The 22,511-nt window shown below is 43.2% G+C and overlaps 1 protein-coding gene across 1 annotated transcript in view; it reads right to left on the bottom strand.

Annotated features, from left to right (window-relative positions):
* Positions 1-22,051, bottom strand: part of PAK1 (p21 protein (Cdc42/Rac)-activated kinase 1) — a 36,035-nt gene extending 13,984 nt beyond the window's left edge. The window contains 10 exon segments of the mRNA XM_010576602.1: positions 587-635; positions 1,548-1,611; positions 4,902-4,919; positions 4,922-5,075; positions 5,407-5,523; positions 7,469-7,506; positions 8,594-8,741; positions 10,157-10,257; positions 15,728-15,938; positions 21,632-22,051. Of these exon segments, the coding sequence (XP_010574904.1) occupies positions 587-635; positions 1,548-1,611; positions 4,902-4,919; positions 4,922-5,075; positions 5,407-5,523; positions 7,469-7,506; positions 8,594-8,741; positions 10,157-10,257; positions 15,728-15,917 (879 nt within the window). The 5' untranslated portion in view covers positions 15,918-15,938; positions 21,632-22,051.
* Positions 22,052-22,511: the final 460 nt, after the last annotated feature.

The following is a 22,511-nucleotide window of genomic DNA, read 5'->3' as shown; positions in this document are numbered from 1 at the left end:
ACATTGCTGGCTCATATTCAGTTTTTCATCCACTAATAGCCCCAAGTCCTTCTCTGCAGGGCTGTGCTCAATCCACTCATCGTCCAGCCTGTACTTGTGCTTGGGATTGCCCCAACCCAGGTGCAGGACCTTGCACTTGGCCTTGTTGAACTACATGAGGTTCGCACAGGCCCACCTCTCAAGCCTGTCCAGGTCCCTCTGGATGGCATCCCTTCCCTCCAGCGTGTCGACCACACCACACAGCTTGGTGTCATCAGCAAACTTGCTGAGGGTGCACTCAATATGGGGATAAAGAAATAAATTTCTACTGAGAAACCATCCAGTCCGAACATTTGCTTCTAGCCTTTGTGGTCACAGAAAGAGTCTTTACAAATATGAAATGATTCAGGAATCAAAACTTAAGAAAACACTTTTTCCAGTTCTTTGCTCAGACCACTCATCCATGCCTCATTAGTAAGGAAATAAATACCCCATTAAAAATAAGATGTCATGAACCCCTGAAAGACTGTCTTTATTTTGTAGCATCAACTTGAACTTTTAGGACATAATCCAAAATCCACTGCTGTGGTATTCTGGTAGCACTTACCTCCTGTCCTGTAGCCACATCCATTGCCGTGTAAACTGTACCCGAGGCTCTAAACAAAAGAGAGAAAAGAAAAAAAAACACTTACTAGTGCCTCATAGCAAGACTGAGAGCTTAACACATGCCCCTTCCCACTTGTCTCTTTGACGCGCTCTCAGTCCCGTTCCTTTTCATGCAATAATTCCAGTGGTAAATTTCATCTGAAATACTTCCGAGCCAAGACTGCTGTTGGAACAGAAGCTAGAGAATTTATGGGGAACAAAGCTCCTAATAAGGGACACTATGCTCATCCAAACCCTTGCTGCTAAACCAGCAACTTAGCACAGCTTGTAGGACCATGAGTTGATCCCGTATAAACTGGCATGACTGCACTGCCCTGGCTTGCAGACTGCCCAACATGATTACAAAGCAGATAGGATCAGCTAAAGTAAACAAATGTCGCATTTGTAGTGAGGGAAATTTGAGTTTAAGCCTCAGCACAGGAGCTGACAGGAGATCTCTCAGTGATTTGCCTCACTACAGCCTCTCCCACAACGCCTACTTTCCCCCTACCCTGCTAAGAGGCGTGCAACACCCACGTTGAGGACAGTTAATTCAGAAAGTAAATCTGTAATTTGAAGATTGTCTTGCATGCTGAAAATAAGCAGTTCCTTCCCTGCTTGCAGCTATACTTAGCAACCTGATCATGTAATGACATATTTTCTTATATTAAAACACAATCACACAAAAAACCCGCTCCCTGTGACTCAGGACTTTGCCAGGAAAAGGAGAAGAGCTGGGGGGGTGGAACCCACCAAAACAATCAGAATTAAAAAAAGAAAAAGAAAACAAAAAAACAACCAAACAAAATAAACTCTCCAAAGCATTACCAACAGCTTTTCCTAGCAGACTAACTTAGCCTGGTTTCAGTGCTTCCTTCTTAGCATAAAGAAAGGTATAGGACAGAGAAGGAGCATATACTAACCCTTGTCCAATCTTCTCAAAACACGTGTACTTCTTTTTTGGATCGCCCACACTCACAATACTTCCTACAAAAAAAAAAACCAAGAGGATTTTGTAAGTACTTTTTCGTATAGTTATAAGAACCAACTGTACTTGAAGAGCAGCCCCACAGCCACAGCGGGCTCTGCCGAGCCTCATGAACCACTTGCCAGAAATCAAGAGGCACACAAACACCAAGCAAGTCCTTAGTTATTTACCCACATACCAGCTGCGGCATTCCCCTCTTACAGGTATTTTCCCTTCAGAAACGGTGGAACACAGACATTAAGCACATTTAACCTTCACTAGCAGCTGGTGACTGAACACTGCGAGGCACAGGATGGGGACACATGGCCCTCACACATGTAAGTACAATTATTTGCTGGAAACCTGCAACTTAAAAGTCACTGCCAGCTTCAACACACTGGATGACCTAAGATGCCCCTGCATTGCAACGTCCTCTGAATTTGGAGGCCAGGGCCTTATTTATCTTAGAGCCAACAGTCTGTTGCAAATCTAGCCAAAGATTTCCCTACACCATGACAATTTCTGGCAGAACAAAAGTATTTATGACATTTCTGAACCAGTATGACCGTAGCCATTACTGACCCAATGACTGGGTTGCAAGACACAGGGGGGAAGCTGGAGAGACCCTTCAGAGTCAACCCCCCCTGGCCTGGGCAATGCTCAGCTGCTTTTCTAGGAACCCAACAGTCAGCACAGGTTTTAGCAGCAGTTGCCATGCAACTGCAGCATTGCTCTGGTTTTGGAGAGCAACCCGAGGCAATCTCAGCTCATTCCCCCCCTAATGTGGCTGTTCAGCCAGAAGAAAGCGTATTACTGCACCCCTCAGAGGGAAAAGCACTTTGCATGGTGTTCTGCAACACGAGGCGGTGAAGGGCCACTCAGGCTCAAGGTGGATTTGGTATTCACGAGGAACAAAATGTTTTCTGTATGAGGGGAGGGAGCTCTCAGCCCAAGGGCAGGCAGTGGGCAGCCTGCATAGAGGTGCTGGACTCCTGCGAATTGTATGGAGGGTTGCCAAAGGGTAAACTGGAGAAACTCACAAAAGGAGCATCACTGAAACTCAATGCTCCCTGCAAACATTTACTGATATTCATAATACCCCTATGGCAGGCAGCAATCGCACCCTTTTCAGGCTAAAGAAATCAGAGCCAACAATTCCTAGAGCTTAGCTGGGAGCAAGTCTCCTCCCTAACAGCACCAGGGTGGCTAATAGGATCAAGGGATGCAGAGTTGCATCTGAGTTGGTGTTTGCAAGTCACTCAAGCTGCCAACATATGGTACTGCTTTCACAGGGGTCTAGGGCTGAGCCTAAACAGATGTATATTGGCAAAGAAACTGCTCGTGGTCACTAGGCCAAGAAATCCAGTAGCAAGCAGAGTAAGAGCAGGCTATTTTCAGATGCTGCTGGAGAGCAGCCAAACCCACAGGGTTTAGGGCAGACAGAGGCAAAGGCAAGGGAATATGGTCCATGTTTGGAGAGGAGGGCGGGGAGAGAAATCTGACTATATAAACCCCACTGTACAATTGTGGAAGCAGTGCTGTTTGCCCTGAGGGCAAGCATTTCTGAACAAATGTTCGTAAACTTTCCCTCAAAGCCTAACACGGGCTACAAGTTCAGACTGAGGCAAATGTTTCCCTATGGCAGTGACAGGACAGTGCTGCAGTGACAAGAGGCAGTTGCCAGTCTTGCCCTGTTTAATGCCGTCATCTGTAGAATGGGGTAATGTTTCCTACCTCCCAAAAAGTCAGGTGAGGATTCATTAATGTTTGCACCAATGCTGCGTTAATGCTAAGAGGTGGAGATTTATCGGCTTCCTTTTAACCTTTGCACATCTTCAGTATGCGTGTATATATATATATATATGCTTTAAGATTTTAGTCATGTTATTCACATGTCAAACCAAAACATGAAAGGGTTGCATGTCTTTGCACAAGTACAACTCCACTGCCTTCAGTGGAAAAACATCAGTTTACAACAGGATTAAAGTTCATCGCCTACTTCTGACTAGCCCAAATCTAGAAGCTGACACCTAACAGCAGCCACTGAACTTCACACACACCCACCTATTTATAACAAAACCCCTCAATGCTAAAGAATCATTTCAGCACAGAACACCACTTGCTGGAGCAAGCAAGGTGTCAGAAGGTGCATCTGCCACCTGACACTCCTAAAGAGTGGCACTTACATTTCTCTTCATTACAGAAGTGAATGTATTTGTATCAGAATAGCACCTTTTTCCTGCCACAGTCCCTGCTTGCCCTACCTGGTCACAAAAATGGCTGAATCCTTAATACTACAAAGGTCCTGCTAATTAAGTAAGTGAAGTTGCTGTTTTGGAACAATGGCTATAAGTTTTCCAATAGCAAGCATTTCCAGTTAACATGCCATCAATTCAATTTAGGCTTTATTTAAAGGAATGAAGTACACTGATGCCATTTTATTTTTTTTTTTTTTTTAATTTACACCCTCAGATTAAATTTTCCCCTCGTCTAGCTACTAGTCTTTGATTCATAAAATACTGACCTTTAAGGGTATACCCTCAACTGAGGAGACCAGCCTGACCATAGGGGAGCTAACACAATTTACATCAACTGACAAGCAAGGCACATATGTCATTAATACAGGATTAGTAGTTCAAAGACTGAGAAATGCTCTACCCTAATAAAAAATGGCCCAGGCTGGAGGATAGCAATCAATTGCCCAGAAGAGCTGGTTCAGACACTGGATATGCCACAGCATAACCCAAAAATACCAGGCAGCAGAGAAGCACTTGAACTGAAGGTAGGGACTGTTAAAGACACTAGGACACAACAAAAAGACATGATGGATTTTTCTTAGAAACCACCACTGATTTGGGTACCCACACAATGTTAAGGCACTTAAAAATAACCATGTCACTTTACACCATGGTATTGTGGAAGGTGAACTCAGGAATGCACTAATTTTCTCTCCATCTTTTAGACACCCTATGTCTAACATTGCAATATAATCATCTATGCTCCAGAGCTACAGAATATCAAGATGTGGAACAATCTCAGACTTCATAGTTAAGTAGATGCTACTTATTCAGGGCTTGTTTTGCAGAGCCTGAGGATCTGTAACTCCCCAGGGACTTCAGTTGGCATCACAGGTGCTCAGCTTACATTTATACTCCCTTCTTACATCTGCCCCTAATTTTGGCACACAGTCACAACGCAATGTCTTCAGTAAGAGATCTCAAAATGGGAATGTCAAAACATTTCAGCTTATTAAGATTTTGGGAAATCAACACAGCAGGACCTGGAATTTAATTAAAAAAAAAAGACATACCTAATTTTTCCAAGATCCTTCATCTGACATTTTTGGCTTTTTCTTCTGTTTCTCCGTGTTCCTGACCAGCATATCAGGTGCCGTTGTGCTGTTTTCCGAGGGAGAAGAAATAGGAGAGGTGGCCACATCTCTGGTAGGAGGAGGAAGAGGGTCTATCACAGAGCGGGTGTATATCTAATTTTGTTGAGAAAAATGTAGATATTAATACAAGTCAGATGACTTAAACACTTCTATTCATCTCATTATTGTATTTGTTGCTGTCAGGGATGCATTTCTGTAGCTACTTTGTTAACAACTAATGTCACTAAGCAAGGACTCTCTTGTCCCCCCCACAACTAGGCAGGTGATAATATGAAGGTGCTCTGCCAGAAGGAATGGCTCCCACCTCCTCCCTCCTCCTCCCAAGAAGGGCTCAGCACCATGCCATGCAGCATGGATGAGGAGCCACAGGCAAGACCCAACTGTGACTGCAGTGGCAGGGGCTGAAGGAAATATTTCGGCTCACAGATTTTGTGTGTTCAGGTCGTGGAGCTATCACAGGGGGTGGAGCTGCATCATCTTCATCATCTTCATCTTCAGACACTGAGGGAACTGCAGGGGTCTCAGAGACAGCCTTCACATTCTCCATGTGGTTACACAAATAGCAAAAATAAAAACCCAATCGCTTGTTATAAACAAAATCACAAACATTGTATTAAGCTCCTAACAGAGACTGCATTGAAGCAAGTGCAGAAAAATAATAATCAGAACAGGCTACCAAGTTACAATATCCAAAAAATTCATACTCCAAAGATCCTGAGCCCTTATGGGAAGTGGAGGGGCAGTCCAGCACTGCCCAACGCAACTGTTCAGATAGAGCTTATCATCTGCCTACATGATGGCAATCCTCTTCCCAAGGACTTGAGACCCGCCTGGGTTCTCTCACTGCCTTCCCAACACCCACATGGCAGACCCAGCAATTCCGGGGACAACATCTGGGTTTGGAAACATCTGTCCCTGTTTACGTCATCTTTTTTGTTTTGCTGGTTGCTTCAAACCCAGATCATGCAGATTGGACATTTCAGTCTTTAAATGTTTTAATTTGCATCAAAATCTTGATGTTTTCTCTAACAGTTGGGACGTCAAGTTAACACCAGCTTTGGTACTGTGACTGAGAACTAAGTAATGAAAGATTTTTGGAAGCAGAATCCGGTAAAATCTTTTCAAATACCTTTTAAAATTGCTTTCTAAAAGAAAATTTTATGAAAAATAGGAATAACAATTAAAAAAAAAATATCAAGTTTTACAAGTGATTAAAAAAATTACCTGGAATTTTTTGCAATACTGAGATTAGAAACCAAAGTCACTTTGAACCTTTTAAATTTGAAACTGGATTTGAAGTTCATGGCATTCTTTACACTATAAACATTTCAAAATAAACTTCGTGAGATCCTCAGCCCACTAGACGAGTTTTGCTTGTGCATCATCAGTTCCCCAAGAGTAGCAGGGGAAAAAGTATTAAAATAAAGTACTCTCTGAAAGAGGTGGAAAACAATGCAGTATTTCACTGAACCTAAAATACTTGAAGTCACCAGCATCCTGACATATAATTGCTAAAGTGCACTTGACGTAACACAAAAGCTTAACCTGTTAAAAGCAACAAGAAAAAACACCTATGTACTGGGAATTTCCTGAATATCCCCCAAATTAAAGGCTACCTAGTGTCTTCCAAAAACATCAGGCTATCTCAGTAGACTGGTAACTACTGCTTTCTTCACGATTTACTTTAAAATCCAACAGCCTCAGATATTCTAAACTCCTGAGGACTGACGTACAATGACATGTAATCATGAATAACAGCAGAAACGTTCTCCTTTTCTTTTTGCAGGGAGTCCTAAACAGTCAGACCTGAATGTGTTGCCTCCAGAAGGGAGCAGAACAAGCCAACTCTAGATAATGGCATGGCAGTGAGAAAACAAGAGATGAGGGAATTGTGGGGTTTTATGAATCATCTCAAATTGAAAGTTTTATTTCTTCCATTTCACATGCACACGCAGAAACATATCATGTGTCCTAACAAAGCAAACAGGAGTGGTGCCTGCCCTAAGTAAGGACAGAGTAAAGGTCAAGCAGAGAAGAAGAGAACCTTTTACTTCCTTTTCTGCTGGAGATTAGTTTGGTTAATCAACACTAATCAACATTAGTTTTGGTCAATCAGACCTTGTAGGTTAGTAATTAAACTTTGTTATGTCACGGATGTTTAGAGACATAAAACCTGAAAGCAGAGCAGTTATAAAATTCTACATACAGGAACAGATTGACTTCTATGAAAACAGAACCCTTTCTATTCATTAATTCACTAATTTCTCTTCACTACTAAAAACCACTTCTGCCTACCTGATTCTCCCTCAGTTGAGAAAAAAAAGTGAAAGGAGCATGCTTGTTTTTATAAATATGTATTCAATATACAAATATATATAGTTCAGATTTTAAAATACTAAGCAAACCAAAAGTTTACATGTAGTTAACTACTTTATGCAAGTTTTTAAATCCCCAAACTCGAGACAGAATGCGAGTATAAGGCTTACCAACGTATTAGATGAATTGTAATCCTCCGTTGATTTATCTGAAAGAGACAGATAGCAATACCATTATAAATAAATGAGTTGTAAATGCAGCAGCATCAGGGAGAGGAGAAAAGAACAAGCTCCCTTCGGAAGGGGCAGGAAGAAAGGCTGCTCCCAAACCTAGGCACTACCTTCAGCTACCCAGAACAAGCTGACACCTGGCAGATATGGGAATAGAGGGTAAAAAAATCTGCAGATAAATGCAGGGGCCCCAAATCCCTGCTGCAGGAGGGTGGAATTTCCCAGAGCAACACCTGAATGAACACTCTTCTCCATCCATATACACAAAATATTTTCAGTGGGCTAAATCACCAGCAGAGGTACTGCAGCTAGCCCAAGACCTGTAAGATGTTCAGTCTTGGACACCTAAACTTCCTGGAATAGCAACAGAGGATCCCATGAATCAACTGGTAGGCTTCTTGTTTGACTATCCAGGCACACATGGGGAAGATTTGTGCTTTTATCCCTGCCTGGAGCATTCCTAATTAATACCAGTTCTGGTGACATGGCTCCATCCTCTTAAAAAGAACCAAAGCAGGCATTAATATTTAGAAAGGGAAGGAGTTAGAGTTGAAAGGGAAAAGAAGTGGTGGCTGCCGGAGTCCTCCATTGGCCAGGTAATCCATACAAAGAAGGCACAAAACCTTAGCAGCTTTGATTTTCAGAGGAATCCGGCCAGCAGTTATCAAGCACCTAGCAGGCGTATTCCTCAATCACAGCACATGGGAGCAGAGAGACCCTCACCCCAAGCATGCACAAAGCAACATCCACACCCATGGTGGAAACGGAAACTGGTGCGAAATTCAGCTGCCTGTTTTCTCCATGGATTTTCATCACTGGGAACCCAGCAACAACACTCCGGGATCTGCCTTCCAGATGCTGGCTATAAGTTTCAGAAAACCTATGTGTTTTGGGGAGTTAGCCAGTTGACTGACCTCCTCTTTTGCAGCTATGCTGGGCATCAGGATTAACAGAACAGCATTTTAAAGGAAGAGGGGTGCTTGAGCAGCTAGAGAATCTCATTCACATTTTCCTTCCAGAGCTACTGGTTGGACAAAACAACCATATGAGACAATCACCACGTACCTGTGAAACTCATGTACTTCTGGCTGTTGGAGATCTTCTTGGAGTTGTAGAACTCTAACACGTCCAGCACTGCCTGGGGGTTCTTCTTCTGCTCCGACTTGGTGATGTTGGAAGTCTGCAGTAAACGTGCCCATTGCTCCGGCATTCCCTGTGGGGAGATGTACCTTGTTAGCTCACAGTGGTTCACAGCATGCACCCCCGCCGCCACAGTTTCTGGGGTTATGCAGTGCTGTGACAGAAATAGGGAGAAAAGAGAAGAGGAGAGGAAAGGAAAAGAGGCGGTGGATCGATACCTTCCTAGCCACCACCTGTGTTACAAGTCACACGTTCCTTACATGGACGTGCAAATGCCACTCTGCTCACGGGGCTCTGAGTGAGACCCAGGTCCTTTGAAGACCAAAACTCAAAAAACAGAAAAGAGCAGACCCAAATGCTGCAGTTCAGGAAAAGCCTCAAGCAAACAAACAAACAAAAACCAACAACAAACCCTTTATGGTCAGGTATACACATATTTACATATATCCAAGAAAGACTACAGAAGTAACATGCACTGTATAGCACCTAGCACAATGGACATGCAAGATTCATTTGGGTCTTCTTGCCACACTAGAGTTCTTTGAGAATAGCAGTTTGGTGCCTATTGTAACCAGAGCTGGGAAAGCAGAGACGTTAACGTCATGTATGAAGCTCCGAATTTCATTACAGGGACATCATTTCAGCCAGAAAATAAATACATCTGGAGTACAACCAGATTTGTGCCTTTCATCACCACCAAGAATAACAGTTTGCACAAAGTGGCAAGTGACTGGGATCCTTCACCAATAAAGTTATCCTCTTGTTCAAAAGGATGGCTGGATACGCCACTCAGGTATTGACCCACTGGTACATCTAGGTTAACCTGGGCAAGTCTAGAGGCTGATATGCAAAACACAATTGTACATGCGATTCAAACGTTAGAAGAGCAAAGTCCCTGAAAAAGAAGCATATTAAAGACAGGTAAAAACAGCTTGCTCACAGACAACTGCTGCTGCTATTAAATACTATCTTGTAATCAGATTAAGAAGAATAATATGATGAAATACAACTCTGTCTTCATAGTATTTTGCATGCCAATAAAAAAAAACATAAAAGCATCTGACATTTAGCCTTAGGACAGCACGTACATATTTTGTCATAGGTAGTTATGCACAGCTGTGTGTCTTCTAAAGGGGAACTCTCAGAACCCCACTTGGTGGACACAGACTATGCTGTAGACCTAATCCAGCTCTAGAAGGGGGCGGGGGGAACAGAGGAGAAATATACCATGTTTTGCTGTCCACAACAGCCAAAAAAACAGGAAAGGAAAAGTTTGCTGGCAGCCTAGGCTCCTGGGATGTGCCAACTTTGACAAACAGTCTCTCAGCAGGAATTAGTGGGTAACCTCTGCAGTTGTGTTTCAAAGGAGATCAGACTAGATGATGGTAATAGCCTTTCCAGCATTACTGTATAAAAGATCAATGGGTCCTGGCTCCTCCCAGCAATAAGCCAAACCACACAGTTCTCTTTTCCTCCAGATTCACTTACTGTGAATTCTCCCGTGACTGCATCAAACCCCACATGAATCGTGTGTTCAAAGTCTGAAGGAAGGGAGATCTCTGGCCGCTCCTTCTCTTTCTTTTTATTGGCTGGAAGAGACAACAACAACAAAAATCCACAAATCCATCAAAAATTAAAATCTCACCAATAACTTCCAATTTACCTACCCAATCAACCCCCCCCTTTTGCTAGTCATAGAATTTCGATCTGGGGCAGACAAACAGCAAGTTCAAAAACTTTGTTCCCTCACTAAGAACAGCCACAGTGAGTGGACAACAAAAATCAAATTCCTGCAACACAGGACAAGTGTAAGACAAGGAAACTGACATTTTGGGTATGTCAAGTATCAACCGGTAGGGCTAGACTCAACAGCACAAGAGCTATTTACCTAAAATATTCACTCAAACTTATACAGGTCAGAGGCAAAAGCACTACAGTGGCAGTAAGTGGAATCCATGCAGTTTTGAACACATTTTCTTATTTGTTGTTTTAAGCAACTTTTAAAAAAAATATTATGTGTTGTTAAATATACTTTCGCCTCTCATATTTGTCACAAGGGACAAAATTAACTACAAATACTGCTTATAAATTGCTTCCTTCATCCTACCTCCTCAAAACAGAGTTTATGAAGAAAACGAAATATAACATGTGTGCTTCTGCTACCAAATCGTGTATGAGCAAAACCATTTATATTTTTCTGCTCACAAAATGAACTAAATGTGGTTTTAATAACAAGCTTTGAAGACACAGAGCAAGAGGGCAGAATCTGGCAGGTGAGGAGCAGAAGTCATGAAGATACAGGAAAGGAAATAAATCAAAGCAGATGCACCCTGTAAATTTTAAAGTCAGGTCTTCAAACAAGATTATCATTACAACTTGGATTATGGAATCATCCATATTCATGACATATTAAGGACTCCACCTTCCTTTTAATATTTACTGTATTCAAGAAATTGAGATCAGTTTAAGGAAGAACCATGTTCTACTCAGATTTGCTGCTGCTTGCAGTTATAAAATAAGCAGAGCCAGGAGAAGGTGACTAAACGTTTCCCAGCTGCTACCTTTTTTATCTAAAGCCAAACAGAATTTGTTTCGTGGCTGACATTCCCCAGTGCACTTTTGGCAATATGAACGACAAATGCCAGGTATTTCAGAAACCCGTGAGGTTAATGTCCAATACTGCAATTAAGACACTGCTGGTGGCTAGTTGCGTAAGAGATGGTCAGGGCTTGCCCCAAAGGACCGAATCTTGTTTCCTTCAGTGCCAGCTCTGGCACTGTTCTCTGTGTCATTACAGACAGAGTTACTGTTGCACAGAGTAACTGTGGAGGAAGAAAGGAATCAGATGCTCCATTTGGGACAGGAAGATGGAACAGATTGTTTTCGATCCCTCTTTCAAACAAAGGGGATGGGGGAAGCTGAATCACAGAAGAGCAACAGAGTTGCCAAGGGGAAGGAGGAGAGAAAGCTGCAATGCTGGAGGAGCCATCACAGAGGGGGAAGCTAGGAGGAGACAGAAGCAGCTGCTGGGTAGCAGATGGTGAGCATCTGCAGCACGGAGGCCTGCCAAAAAAGGAACAAGCAGCTGCATCCAGCAGGTATACAGAAAAAGCTGCATGCACTAGTGGTGGATGGAAAGCAAGAAGAAAAGAGATGCAAAGAGCCAGCGGCACCATATTCTATAGACCTGTCTACAGGATCAGTCCATTCCTCCAAGCCAAAGAGCAGGGTGTCAGCTCAGCCTAGAAGCCCATCGCTCAGGTGAGGAAGAAGAGGGCACCTATACTAGCACCACTGTGCTAGAGTGCTACATGGGTGATCCACGCCAACACATGTCCAGGATGACTGCCACAGTAGATTTGAATGTGTCCCTAAAAAGCTTAAGGGCATTAAGTTGCTATCCAGAAGTCAATACACTTAGGTGTTTTTTTGTTCTACGTTCAGACAGTCTGAGTTTCCTGCCACACACCCAAATCCCAACTTCTCTGCAACCAACTGTTCCACTATCCATTCAACCAGCAAACTGAGATGACTGCTCACTGCCAACTTACACAAAGCAGGAGATGATGGCCTGAATGAGCCTCAGCTATACAAAGCAATAAAAACAGTTCTGGAGCAACTGATTAAATAATATAATGGCCTGTCACATCAACACTCCAGCTCTCTGTTCATGTTCGACACATAGGTAGAGAGTTTCAGTATGGCTACACTGCAATATAGAAACAGGAAGAGATTTTTCTGCATTTATTACTTATGTTGTTTTCATACCTCTGAAGCAGTTAATGTTCTCCCAATTATCTTCGTTTTCTGCAACCATTTCCCACAGCATCTCAACCCTTTGCATTTTCCCTGACACTCAACAACCCTTTGGGACAGCTGCCACAAACTCATGCTAAAATCACTTTGCCTTAGCAATAATGTTACAGCAGGTGAAACCATAACTGCTCTGTACACATTTTTAAATTTGCCTGCCTGCCACACTCAGAGTTTTATAGTACCCAGACTGAATTCACCATCATGTGAATACACATGAAAGCTGGCACATGAATTCAGAGGTTTTCTTCCAGCAGTCTCGGACGACAATGAACTTCAGAAGCTTTTGATCCAAAATCTGACAGATATAAAAGCCTAAATGTATTAAAACCATTAATAACACAACTGCTTTTTGTAGCATTCAAAACCTCACACATTTGACCTTGTTACAAGAGCCACCCATAAAGTTTCCTTATGATGCTCTGGCAACTTGAGCTGCAACTAGGAAACATGACATCCTACCATGAAGTAAGCCTGTGACCCCATCCTGAAGCATACTGAGATGAGAAAAGTCTTCTCCACTGGTAACACTGTGTGAAGTGCTCCCCGTGTCACCACAGAAAGGGCTCCCAGGCACTGCAAACTGTCACCTTGTGGGTAAAACCCTGCCTCCATGCAAAGCTGCAGCTGAACTCAGCAAAGCTCAGAGGAGCTAAATGTGCCAAATTCATACCCTCAACTAGGACACTGATCAGCTTTGCGCCCAAGAAACTTCAGATGTTCACAACTCCTGTTGAAAGCAACAAGTCACATAAGCTCTGCATCCATTTGGATAGAACTCACCCAGTATTAAGCTGACAGGTTTTTTTAAATAACAGGTTTAGGATTTAGGCTGGGACTGAGGAAATCAGGACTATAAATTACATCCTAAATTTTGCAAGCACAGCATGACGCCTAGCAAGGGGACACAGCTCAATGGGAAGTGTACAAACATGTATGAGGCCCAGGATTTAAGCCCCATGTGTCCTTTACACCATGGCTCTGTTTGTGCACAGAGGTAGCACAATGGAAAAGACACTTTCCAAAGCACCTTCAGCTAGAACTGACCTTCTTGACCCATCAACCTGTAAAAGATGTCCCCCCCGTGTTGGCCTCCCCTCTGATCTGGACCCACAAGCTCTCAACAGGTCTGTCGCCTGCTCCACAGCAGGACTCCATATGTTTGAGCTGCACTTTTGCATATTAGCACAACTCCTTCACCATCTTTCCCACCTATCTTTCGTAAAGTGCCTGCTCCAGCACTGTTCCCTGCCCAGAGTAAAGAGCTACCACTTCTCTGAAGGGATTGACAGCATCAACTTCAACCGCTCTCAGACTACAATATAAAAGCCCAGGTCCATATTTGCTAGCAAAATTAACCGCTGAGCATTTCAAATCTTTGCAGATTCTTTGCAACCCCAGCAGATGTTAAACACAACCACTGGCTTCCCTGACTAAAGATCCAAAGGTCATGGATTTGCCCAAAATTACATTCCTCTAACTGAAGGGAAACCAACTTCCCTTTTAGTCCAGCCAAATTAACAAATGACACCCAAATTATTTCAGGCACAAACCAAAGGGACTGTCTGAACACCTGGGAATTTCATTAATGTTTAAGCAGCAGGAGGCACTGGGAATTTAGTTGTCATCATGAGATTAGAAAAAGTTTTCATAAGATGAAAATCAACCAATCTGAAGCGAAGGTGACAGTGTTAAAGGTATTTTTTACTCAACAGGAATTAGAGGACAGACGCAACCATTCTCATTTGGGCAGGTGTATTGCAACAGAAGGCTCTGCTGGGCTTGGCTAAACAGAAATCTCTCACGTCTTGAAGCATCTGCCACGTTGGCCAATCTTCAGTAAACACAGGCATCTTCAAATCAGTGGCAGTCTGTCTGCTGATTTTACCCAAACCATTCACTTTTGCAGCTCTCCTTTAAAATCCAGTTCAAACTAGCATTTCAGGTTGTATTTCTTTTACTCTCTTATAAATTTCAGGTGATTTCTTTGTTCTCTGCAACTGTTGAGCCTAGAGATTTAAAACCCCCACTCCCTTAAGTAAGCCAACACAAAAATCCTGCAGCTTTTTAGGATTAATACTCGTAATGGCAAGTTCTAACCGAGATCTGGCAAACTTTTAACATTGAGTTCATGGGTTTCTGGATTGCAGATTCAAAAATCCACATCTGTAAAACAATTCAAAGTTGCCAAAGGTATCAGATAATAACAATAATGAATGCTCCAATATTTTGTAGAAAATGAACCTACATCTTGCTTATTTAAAGCAGTGAAACTATGACTACAATTAGTCTTTTCACAAATAAAAATTAAGGAGGCAGCCTCCCTCCTGAAGCCCAGGAAGCTGAAGATACCGAGGCTTGACTTCAGTTACCCAGTGTCCAGATACCATTGCAATGCAGACTCTACAAAAAGCTGAGGTATTAGAAAGAGGAACTCCAAAAAAATAGGTCAGATATAAAAAGAAACCAGCACATATTAGGGGATGGAGATATTTTTTTCTTACATCACTTCAAAAGGTTAATGAGAGAGGTTTTTTAAATATCCTGATCTTAAAAATTAGAATTTCATGTACAGTTCACAGTTCCTATCTCCATTTCCATCTGTCACAGTCCCTATAACAGGAGAAAAATCCTTCAGTTCACAAGAAATGTACAAGAATTTGCAGTAACAGATTATTCTTAACAGCAAGTAGACAATGCCTGACCCAAACACTAGAACAAAGTGACCATGCAGTAACATATGACAGGCCTGGCAGGAGATGGCCTGTTAGTCATGCTTAACCCAAATTATTTGCTGCTTAGAACACCAAAACAAGCAAAAGACCTCCCCCTGCTCCCCAACAAAGGAATTGCCAATGCCAGCTTTAAATGGCCAACTTGTAGTTGGTACAAAAATTTATAATTTTCAAGACCATTAAGGAAAATTCAGGCTGGGGGGTGGTAGAGCTAGTCCCAGTTTTCAGGGACACTGTTCTTGTAATTTAAGGGGAAGAAAAAAAAAGGAAAAAAAAAAAAAAAGCACGAAACAGATTAAGCAGGATGGATTAAATGTGGCAGGATTAATCATTAGAAAAAACAGGTCTACAGCCAGCACCTTATGTACCCCAAAATGACCAAGACAGTTGTGCAGGAAACAAACACACAACATTTTCTAAAACCTAAACCATCACTAAGCATCAGGTGCTCAACTAAGGTCTTTCAGAGCAACATTCAGACAGGAGGTTTATAAGAGACAAAATACTGTACTTTTATCTCCTGGTAAAATAGAACGGTAAAATCGGTCCTTCCTTTTCTTTTCCTCTGGGTTGGGAGGCAAAGGTTTTGAGCCATGGTTTAAAGTCCCAGCATCTTTGCTTCCTGATCCAATCATAGTGCTGGTATTTCTCATTGGAGGAGCAGGCGGTTTGTCTTCTGTTTCAACTCCATTGTTAGACATCTTCAGTTGCAGAGGCTGTTACTAGGAATAGGAAAAAGAAAAGAAATAAGAAGCCTTATTTGTTTGTTTTTTGTGAACTAGAATCATACACTGTCAAATAAACCACAAGCAGGTATTTGCAGACTAGCCTGTAACCTCATATCAACACAGACCGAGCATTAATGCAACAAATTCTACTTAAACTCCAATTTTTTTCTGTTAACAAGACTGTGTTCAAGTGTTTGCATTATTGATCATTAAGAAAAGCCTGTTTCAGGATACAGCCAATTCTCAAGGAAACCTTGGAGTAGAACTGCAGGGTGGGGAGGCAGAGCAATAAATACGAGATAGCAAAGAGCAGGGATACCCAAGAGGAGCCAACAAGTTGCCAAGCTTGTAAGACCTCTCAGATCCATGCTGGTTCCACTGAAAACTATGTCAAAAGATTTGCATCAGTCTCCAGCAACAGCGTGATACAGAGAAACTGAAGTTTGCACTCAGAGTTTCAATGCAGCCACTCGGGCTCCTTTGCTAAAAAGCTGCTGAACTGGTTCAGAGGCAGAGATGGCCAGGAAGCTGCAGAGCTGTACCCTCATCGTCTCAGGTGCAGCGCCACGGCCCTCGTGGGTCCCAAGCTGGCCCTGGGCTTTCCACAGTAGCGGCACGCTTCAGGCACAATTCAAACCACCAGAAAGTTGACTGCATTTTGTTCTGTTGGAAGGGTCAAACAAAACTAGATCCCCAACACACACATAAATCCTTAAGTAAATAATCCCTGCTGTGCGGACTTAAAGAGGGAAGCTTAGGAACAGAGTAATAGATTATTCTGCAACAACTAGCTTGTTCCACCCAAATGAGATCAGCATTACTCCAGACACAGCCTGGCTGCAGCGAGATCCTTCTGGAAACTGGAATTCATCTGCATTATGTTCTCAAAAGAAAGTTGGGAGTTAACTGCAGAACAAAGACCAAAGCAGGAACAGTTTCTGTTTGGGTAGAAAAAGCAGTTCAACAGCTTTATGAATTTCACAAGCAGTAAAGGAGGATGTTTCGCTCAGGGCAAATAATTGAGTGGCAGAAAGTCAAAAGTGGTTTGCTCTCCACAAGTGAGATGTCCAGTTACAAAGCCGAGATCACTGCTGCCTTCCAGGGAGCTGCTTTTCCACAGGATAGGCTCAGAGGAACCACACTGGGTCACACTCCAAACAGATCCCACAACCATACCACAGTCCTACAACCACGCACGAGCCAGCCAGTCTTCTTTGGCCAAGTTACAGATGCTCAGCATAACCGGCAAGATTTGGACCCAGGATACACTGCTCTCACAGCTGCAGGGAGCTAAGAAAGCCAAATGCTGCCCACAGAGGGCACTTAGCAGCACTATGTTAGACTTTGCTGAAAGCAGCGGTTCCCTAGCTGTCACCTGCCAAGCTGTGGCTGGTCTGCAGCTCCACCTTCTCCCTCCACTTCTTTGGTTACCAGTTTCTTCACACTTGCTCTTAAATGGGAGGGCTGGCAGTACTGCGCAGCCCATAAGGCTTTGGACAAGCCTTTGCACACAGGGAGCTTTGTAAGAGGTTTGACCCCAACGCTGCTTCCTCCCAACACAACCATGCAATGGAATTTTAAATTACAGCATTTGGGGTATTGATTTTAATGGTGGGATAATTTTGGCATTTGGGAGGGGCGAGGGGAAATTAGCTGTGCATTTGTCTGGGTGTGTTCTGGCATGTGCCCTGTGCATCTCCCATCACTCATGCTTCAGCCTCATGCCATTCTCCAGTATAAAACAGAGCAGAACTAAGTGACAGCTGGAGTGCCAGCCATGAAGTGGTGCAAAAGACAACTCCCCCTGTCTAAGCAGTGGAAAAAAGTCTGAACTAAAACCCAACTGGTAAATTTGGCAGTCACTGCTGCATACATATCTTGTGCAAGATGAAGACAGTGAGGCCTCACTGATGGGCTTTGCACATCGCAGTGTCAGTGGCTGGTACTGAACTGGCACAACTAAAGCATTTGAAATGACATAAGCAGAAGCGCTACAGAAGAGCTGCTTTCTTTACATTGATGCTTATTTAACCATGAGAAAGGAAATTGCTGGGAGGGTGCTAGGAATATGCTGCAAATAGGGAAGCAGAAGGAAAAGGAATGTTATCAGCTCTATGCCTGCCAAATGGCCCTCCCCAGGAGCAGGCATTACATGTGCTACTGCAACACTATGATTTACCCCACAGGGGTTTGAATAAAGGTGCATCCAAAGATCCCCTCACCAGCCAGTCTTCCTGGAGCTGCAGGCATGGCTGAGATGGCAGGGGAGATTGCCTCATTGCTTTGTCCCTTTCCCACCGAGCAGAGAGGTGAGCAGGTGAGAATCGGTGCTTGCTGCCTGCTGTCAGAGGCACGGGACTAAGCAGGGGACAGAGTAAAGTTTACTGTATTGGGGAATAGATGCAACATCAGACCTAAGGGTGGTACAAGGAAGATAACAGAGCAGCACGTGGCTCCAGGCTGGAGAAAAATAAGTGAGAAGAGGAAGAACCCTCCCCAGATGATAGGCAGAGGCTGGCCTACTGCTGCAGGAAAGAAAAGAACATAAGGAAAAAAAAGAAAAAAAAAAAAAAAAAGAAAATTAAAAAAAAAAAACATCCATGAAAACCTAAGAATAACCTCTGGATGTCAAGCATCCTCACTCTCAATTCCACCAGTGCAAAACCCCAGGAACATCTGCTCACAGTTTCTTCAATATAAAAGGATTTTTCAAAATCTCTCAGTCAGCAACGATAGAGCACAAGTGAATTACTGTTTTACCGCAGGGCTAGAAACACTGGCAGTACAAGCTCTTGTTTATCTTACATTATTCCCTGAATGAGCAAGTAACTGCTCAGAAGTTATGTAGTTTAACAAACAATATTGTTTTACACCTATTTGATAACTGCAGCTTTCATGTGGGCAAAGCCTACAGTACACCCTTTCCTTTCTTCTCCATCGCTCAAGCACCCATACCCTCCTCCTTATCAAAGTCTTATGTTTGGAGTTACGAGAGCTATTTAATCTGTTTGGAGATGGGGGGGTGAGAGAAATCCTTCAACCCACAAAACTGAGAGACTGATTGTACGGAAGTTATATGCTGTAACAGCAGCACTATCCTAGAGGGTTCCCAAAAGCCTTTTCCCACTACATATTTAAAGGGAAAACCAAAAACCTGCTTACATGAGTCCTCCCACTGCGATACAGAGACACAGTCTACCCCCAAACTCAGCATGGTTATACTTTAAACTTCTGTTGGCTTCAAAGTATGTGGAGGAAACCCTGTCTTGACAGAATTACACCCACCTCTCCAGGGCTTTACAGCTAAGCTGAGTGCTGGAGCACGAAGCCATACTGAGTGGTTACAGAGGTGGCTATCTCCCTCACCATAGCCTTGTTGACTGCGCAAATTCTCTTCTTCCTAAAATAATCTCCTTGCCAATCCACACGTAAGCAGGCTTTAAGCAACTCCCCTTGTGTAGGCCCTGCTCAAATTCTGTGCACCAGGCAATTGCTTCACCAGCCGGCATAACATCAGCGCTATGCCACTGAAGTGAGTCACTCTGCTTGGCGCAATCAGGAACACAAAGTGTCACTGGACGGAGTACCTTCCTTCTTCACACCCGCATGACTGTGCTTTGAGAAATTCATCTTATGTTTCCATAATATGATTAAGTGAACAGTGGAAGCAATGAAACAGCACGTGAACTTTTCAACTGCAGTCAGATGAGGGAATACTTTTTAGCTGCAGACACAATTATTCTCAACTACTATATATATTAAAATACCAGCAGTCAAACCAAACCCCACAGACACCATTAGGAAGGCATAGTCGTGATATAGGACTATTGTTTCTACAGCCATTTGGGAGTATTGAAAGTTTGAGTTGTTTCAGCACACAATACTTATGAAAAGTTTTATTACATACTGCAACCTGTGACTGCCATAAGCCAAGTAATGGTGGCCTTCAAATGCTCCCTGCCCCTCCCCACCAATTCTTGAAGCCCATTAAGCTAAATTAGATTACCCCAGCCTCAACAGAGTCGAACAGCAGACCTGACAAACTCTCCTTTCACACCTACAAAACACTTCTGCAGACAGGAAAGAGTGACAGACAACCACACACAAGGGGACCAGAGATTCAGGAAACCACTTAGCAGTTCAAGACAGAGCAAGCGGAGGTACTGAACAGAAGATGGCACCCACAGGTGCCAACAGCAGTGTCCAAGAGTTCAGAGTACACAGACGTGCAAAGATGTGTGCAGGTCTGCTGATATGCGTTAAGTATATATGGCTCAAAATCATGAAGTTTATGCCCGTAGTTTTCCTGTAATACAGGCACAGGCTCCTGAACCATTCATCTAGCAGAATGGGACCCCAACATATATGGAGCCTTCTGGCAGCACTGTGTGTAACACACACACACCCCCCCCAAAACAAAAAAACAAAAAAAAACACCACCAACAACAACAACAAAAAAAGAGAACAAAGATCCTCTATTTATGTCATTTTTCCTTCTGGTAAACCACATCATTTCAAACCTAATGCTCCATGCTGAACTGCAAGTTTCTATCAAGCTGGTTGTGTTTTCTTTGCATTCCTTAGCAAGACAGGCAGATGACTGATTGCTAAAACAGAAAGCAATTAAAAAGTCAGAGGAGCTGAAACCTACGCTACAGTAGATGCCATAAAGATAACTATGTCCAACGCATACTAATTGCTGGAGTCAACACGAAAACTCATAAAAGAGCCATCTATAATTCATGCAGTCTGGCAAGACAGTAGCTGTAAGTTACTCACTACAACTTACAGATGAATAAACTATATTAAACAAGAGAGGGGGGAGGGAGATGCTCAGCAACTGTTTTTCCCTCTCTGCCTACTAACAGAAGGAAATCTCACATTTTTCCAAGATACTATTTTCCGTTGTTGCCAGGGTGAGGAAAGGGTGTCTTGCCTACAAAAAAGGCAGGAGGAGTCTTGACCTTTAATTGAGTTGATCCTGATCAGAACGAGCGGTTTACCACTGCACCAGTATCCCTGCACCCTTCCACCCTATGGCTAGAGATTGCTCGTGCACACATACAGCTAAAATCTCCTTCCTCCTCACACTGCTCTGGTGGGAAGGAGCAGGGGCCATCCCCGGCTCTGTTCAAACACATTGCAAACAGCAGATTCCCTCCCCGTGTGTCACGCTTTCAGCCAAATCCCAGCAGAAAATTAACAGCAGAGTTTACCAGCTGGGTTTCGATACAGGATGAAAAGACACTAATTCAGGTTTTTCCTTTATTACTTTACATGGGGCTAAGTTTCAGTCTTACATTGAAGGAAAGGCATCCTGCATGTGTTCCACCTGAAAAAAAGAGGCAAGAGGTGTCCTTATGGGATCTGGGACACATGCTGTGACAGAAAAGAGCAGCAGCAGCAATACATACACCCTGAGGGAGGACAGACTGATCGTCACATTTAGAGGTGATTAAAAAACCCAGAAACTGTAGCACCTAGCTGTCTCAACCAGCCAGTTACTGCACACCTGAGTGCTGTGCAAGTATGCCAATTGAACAAAAAAAAAAAGGTCAAGGGCCATCAATGCATCAGCCCAGACCCAACATTTATATGTGAATTAAAAAAACCCATATTTTCATAAAGTTCTAATAAAGAAAGGATTACAAAACAGCAGTGTTTCCTCATCTATCTTTAGAATTTACCTGTTAGACCCCTACAGGTGCTGCCAACACCTAGAGATGCAGATGAAATAGCTAAATTAAATGAAATAATAATCATTAGAAGCAAGTACACATTTAAAAGAGAGTGTATTCACTGCTACAGCCAGAGTGGGTGCGTGTGAGGAGGGGGAAGGGAGACACACTCTCATGGCAGATAGCCAACTACTGGTTGCAGTCTTGCTCCACTGCCAGCATTATTTCCATAGTGCTAGACATAAAGGATGACTGACCAGTTACAACTCAACAGGAATGCTGGAGGACTCCATGGCTTGGAATATGAAAAGCCAAAAGACTGGGAGGGCCCTTTTAAAAAAAGCCTTTAATTCAACCCCAATTGTTTGGGCTAAATGAAAGAACTGCTGGGTGGGATTCCCTAGCCCGCATTTTGCAGGAGGACATGGACACCATCCCAGCGGCCACTACTTCTGGGCCGGAGAGCTGTAAAAATCTCTCTCTGGGCAGATACACATGCTAACCCATCGTACCACACAGATACGCTTCTAAAGAAGAACAGACTAATTATAACAGCTCGATTCCTAGCAACAGAGCAGAGTTCTCCTTTCACTCAAGTTAAGGAAGCTTCTTTCTGTTTTGTTCAAAATAATCAAGGCCCAGCTTTCTCCAGCTTCCACGGTGTGGGCCCATGCATGACCGCTGTGACAGTAACCCAGACACACAGAGGGTTTCAGTAGCACTGGGGCGGGTCAAGCCCTTTCCACCAGATTAGGCTTGAATCCAAAACTATAGACAGGCAACACCAGCTTAAATTGCCATGTTTCAATTTAGCTTCGGTTGTTTCATGAATAACTGACAGTGTCAAACAATAACCATTTCGCAGTCAATGCCAGCTATGTCCGAGTAC

This window comes from Haliaeetus leucocephalus, unplaced genomic scaffold (genome assembly GCF_000737465.1).
Source record: "Haliaeetus leucocephalus isolate CR32 unplaced genomic scaffold, Haliaeetus_leucocephalus-4.0 Scaffold536, whole genome shotgun sequence".
Lineage (NCBI taxonomy): Eukaryota > Metazoa > Chordata > Aves > Accipitriformes > Accipitridae > Haliaeetus > Haliaeetus leucocephalus.
This window is presented reverse-complemented; position numbering and strand designations above follow the sequence as displayed.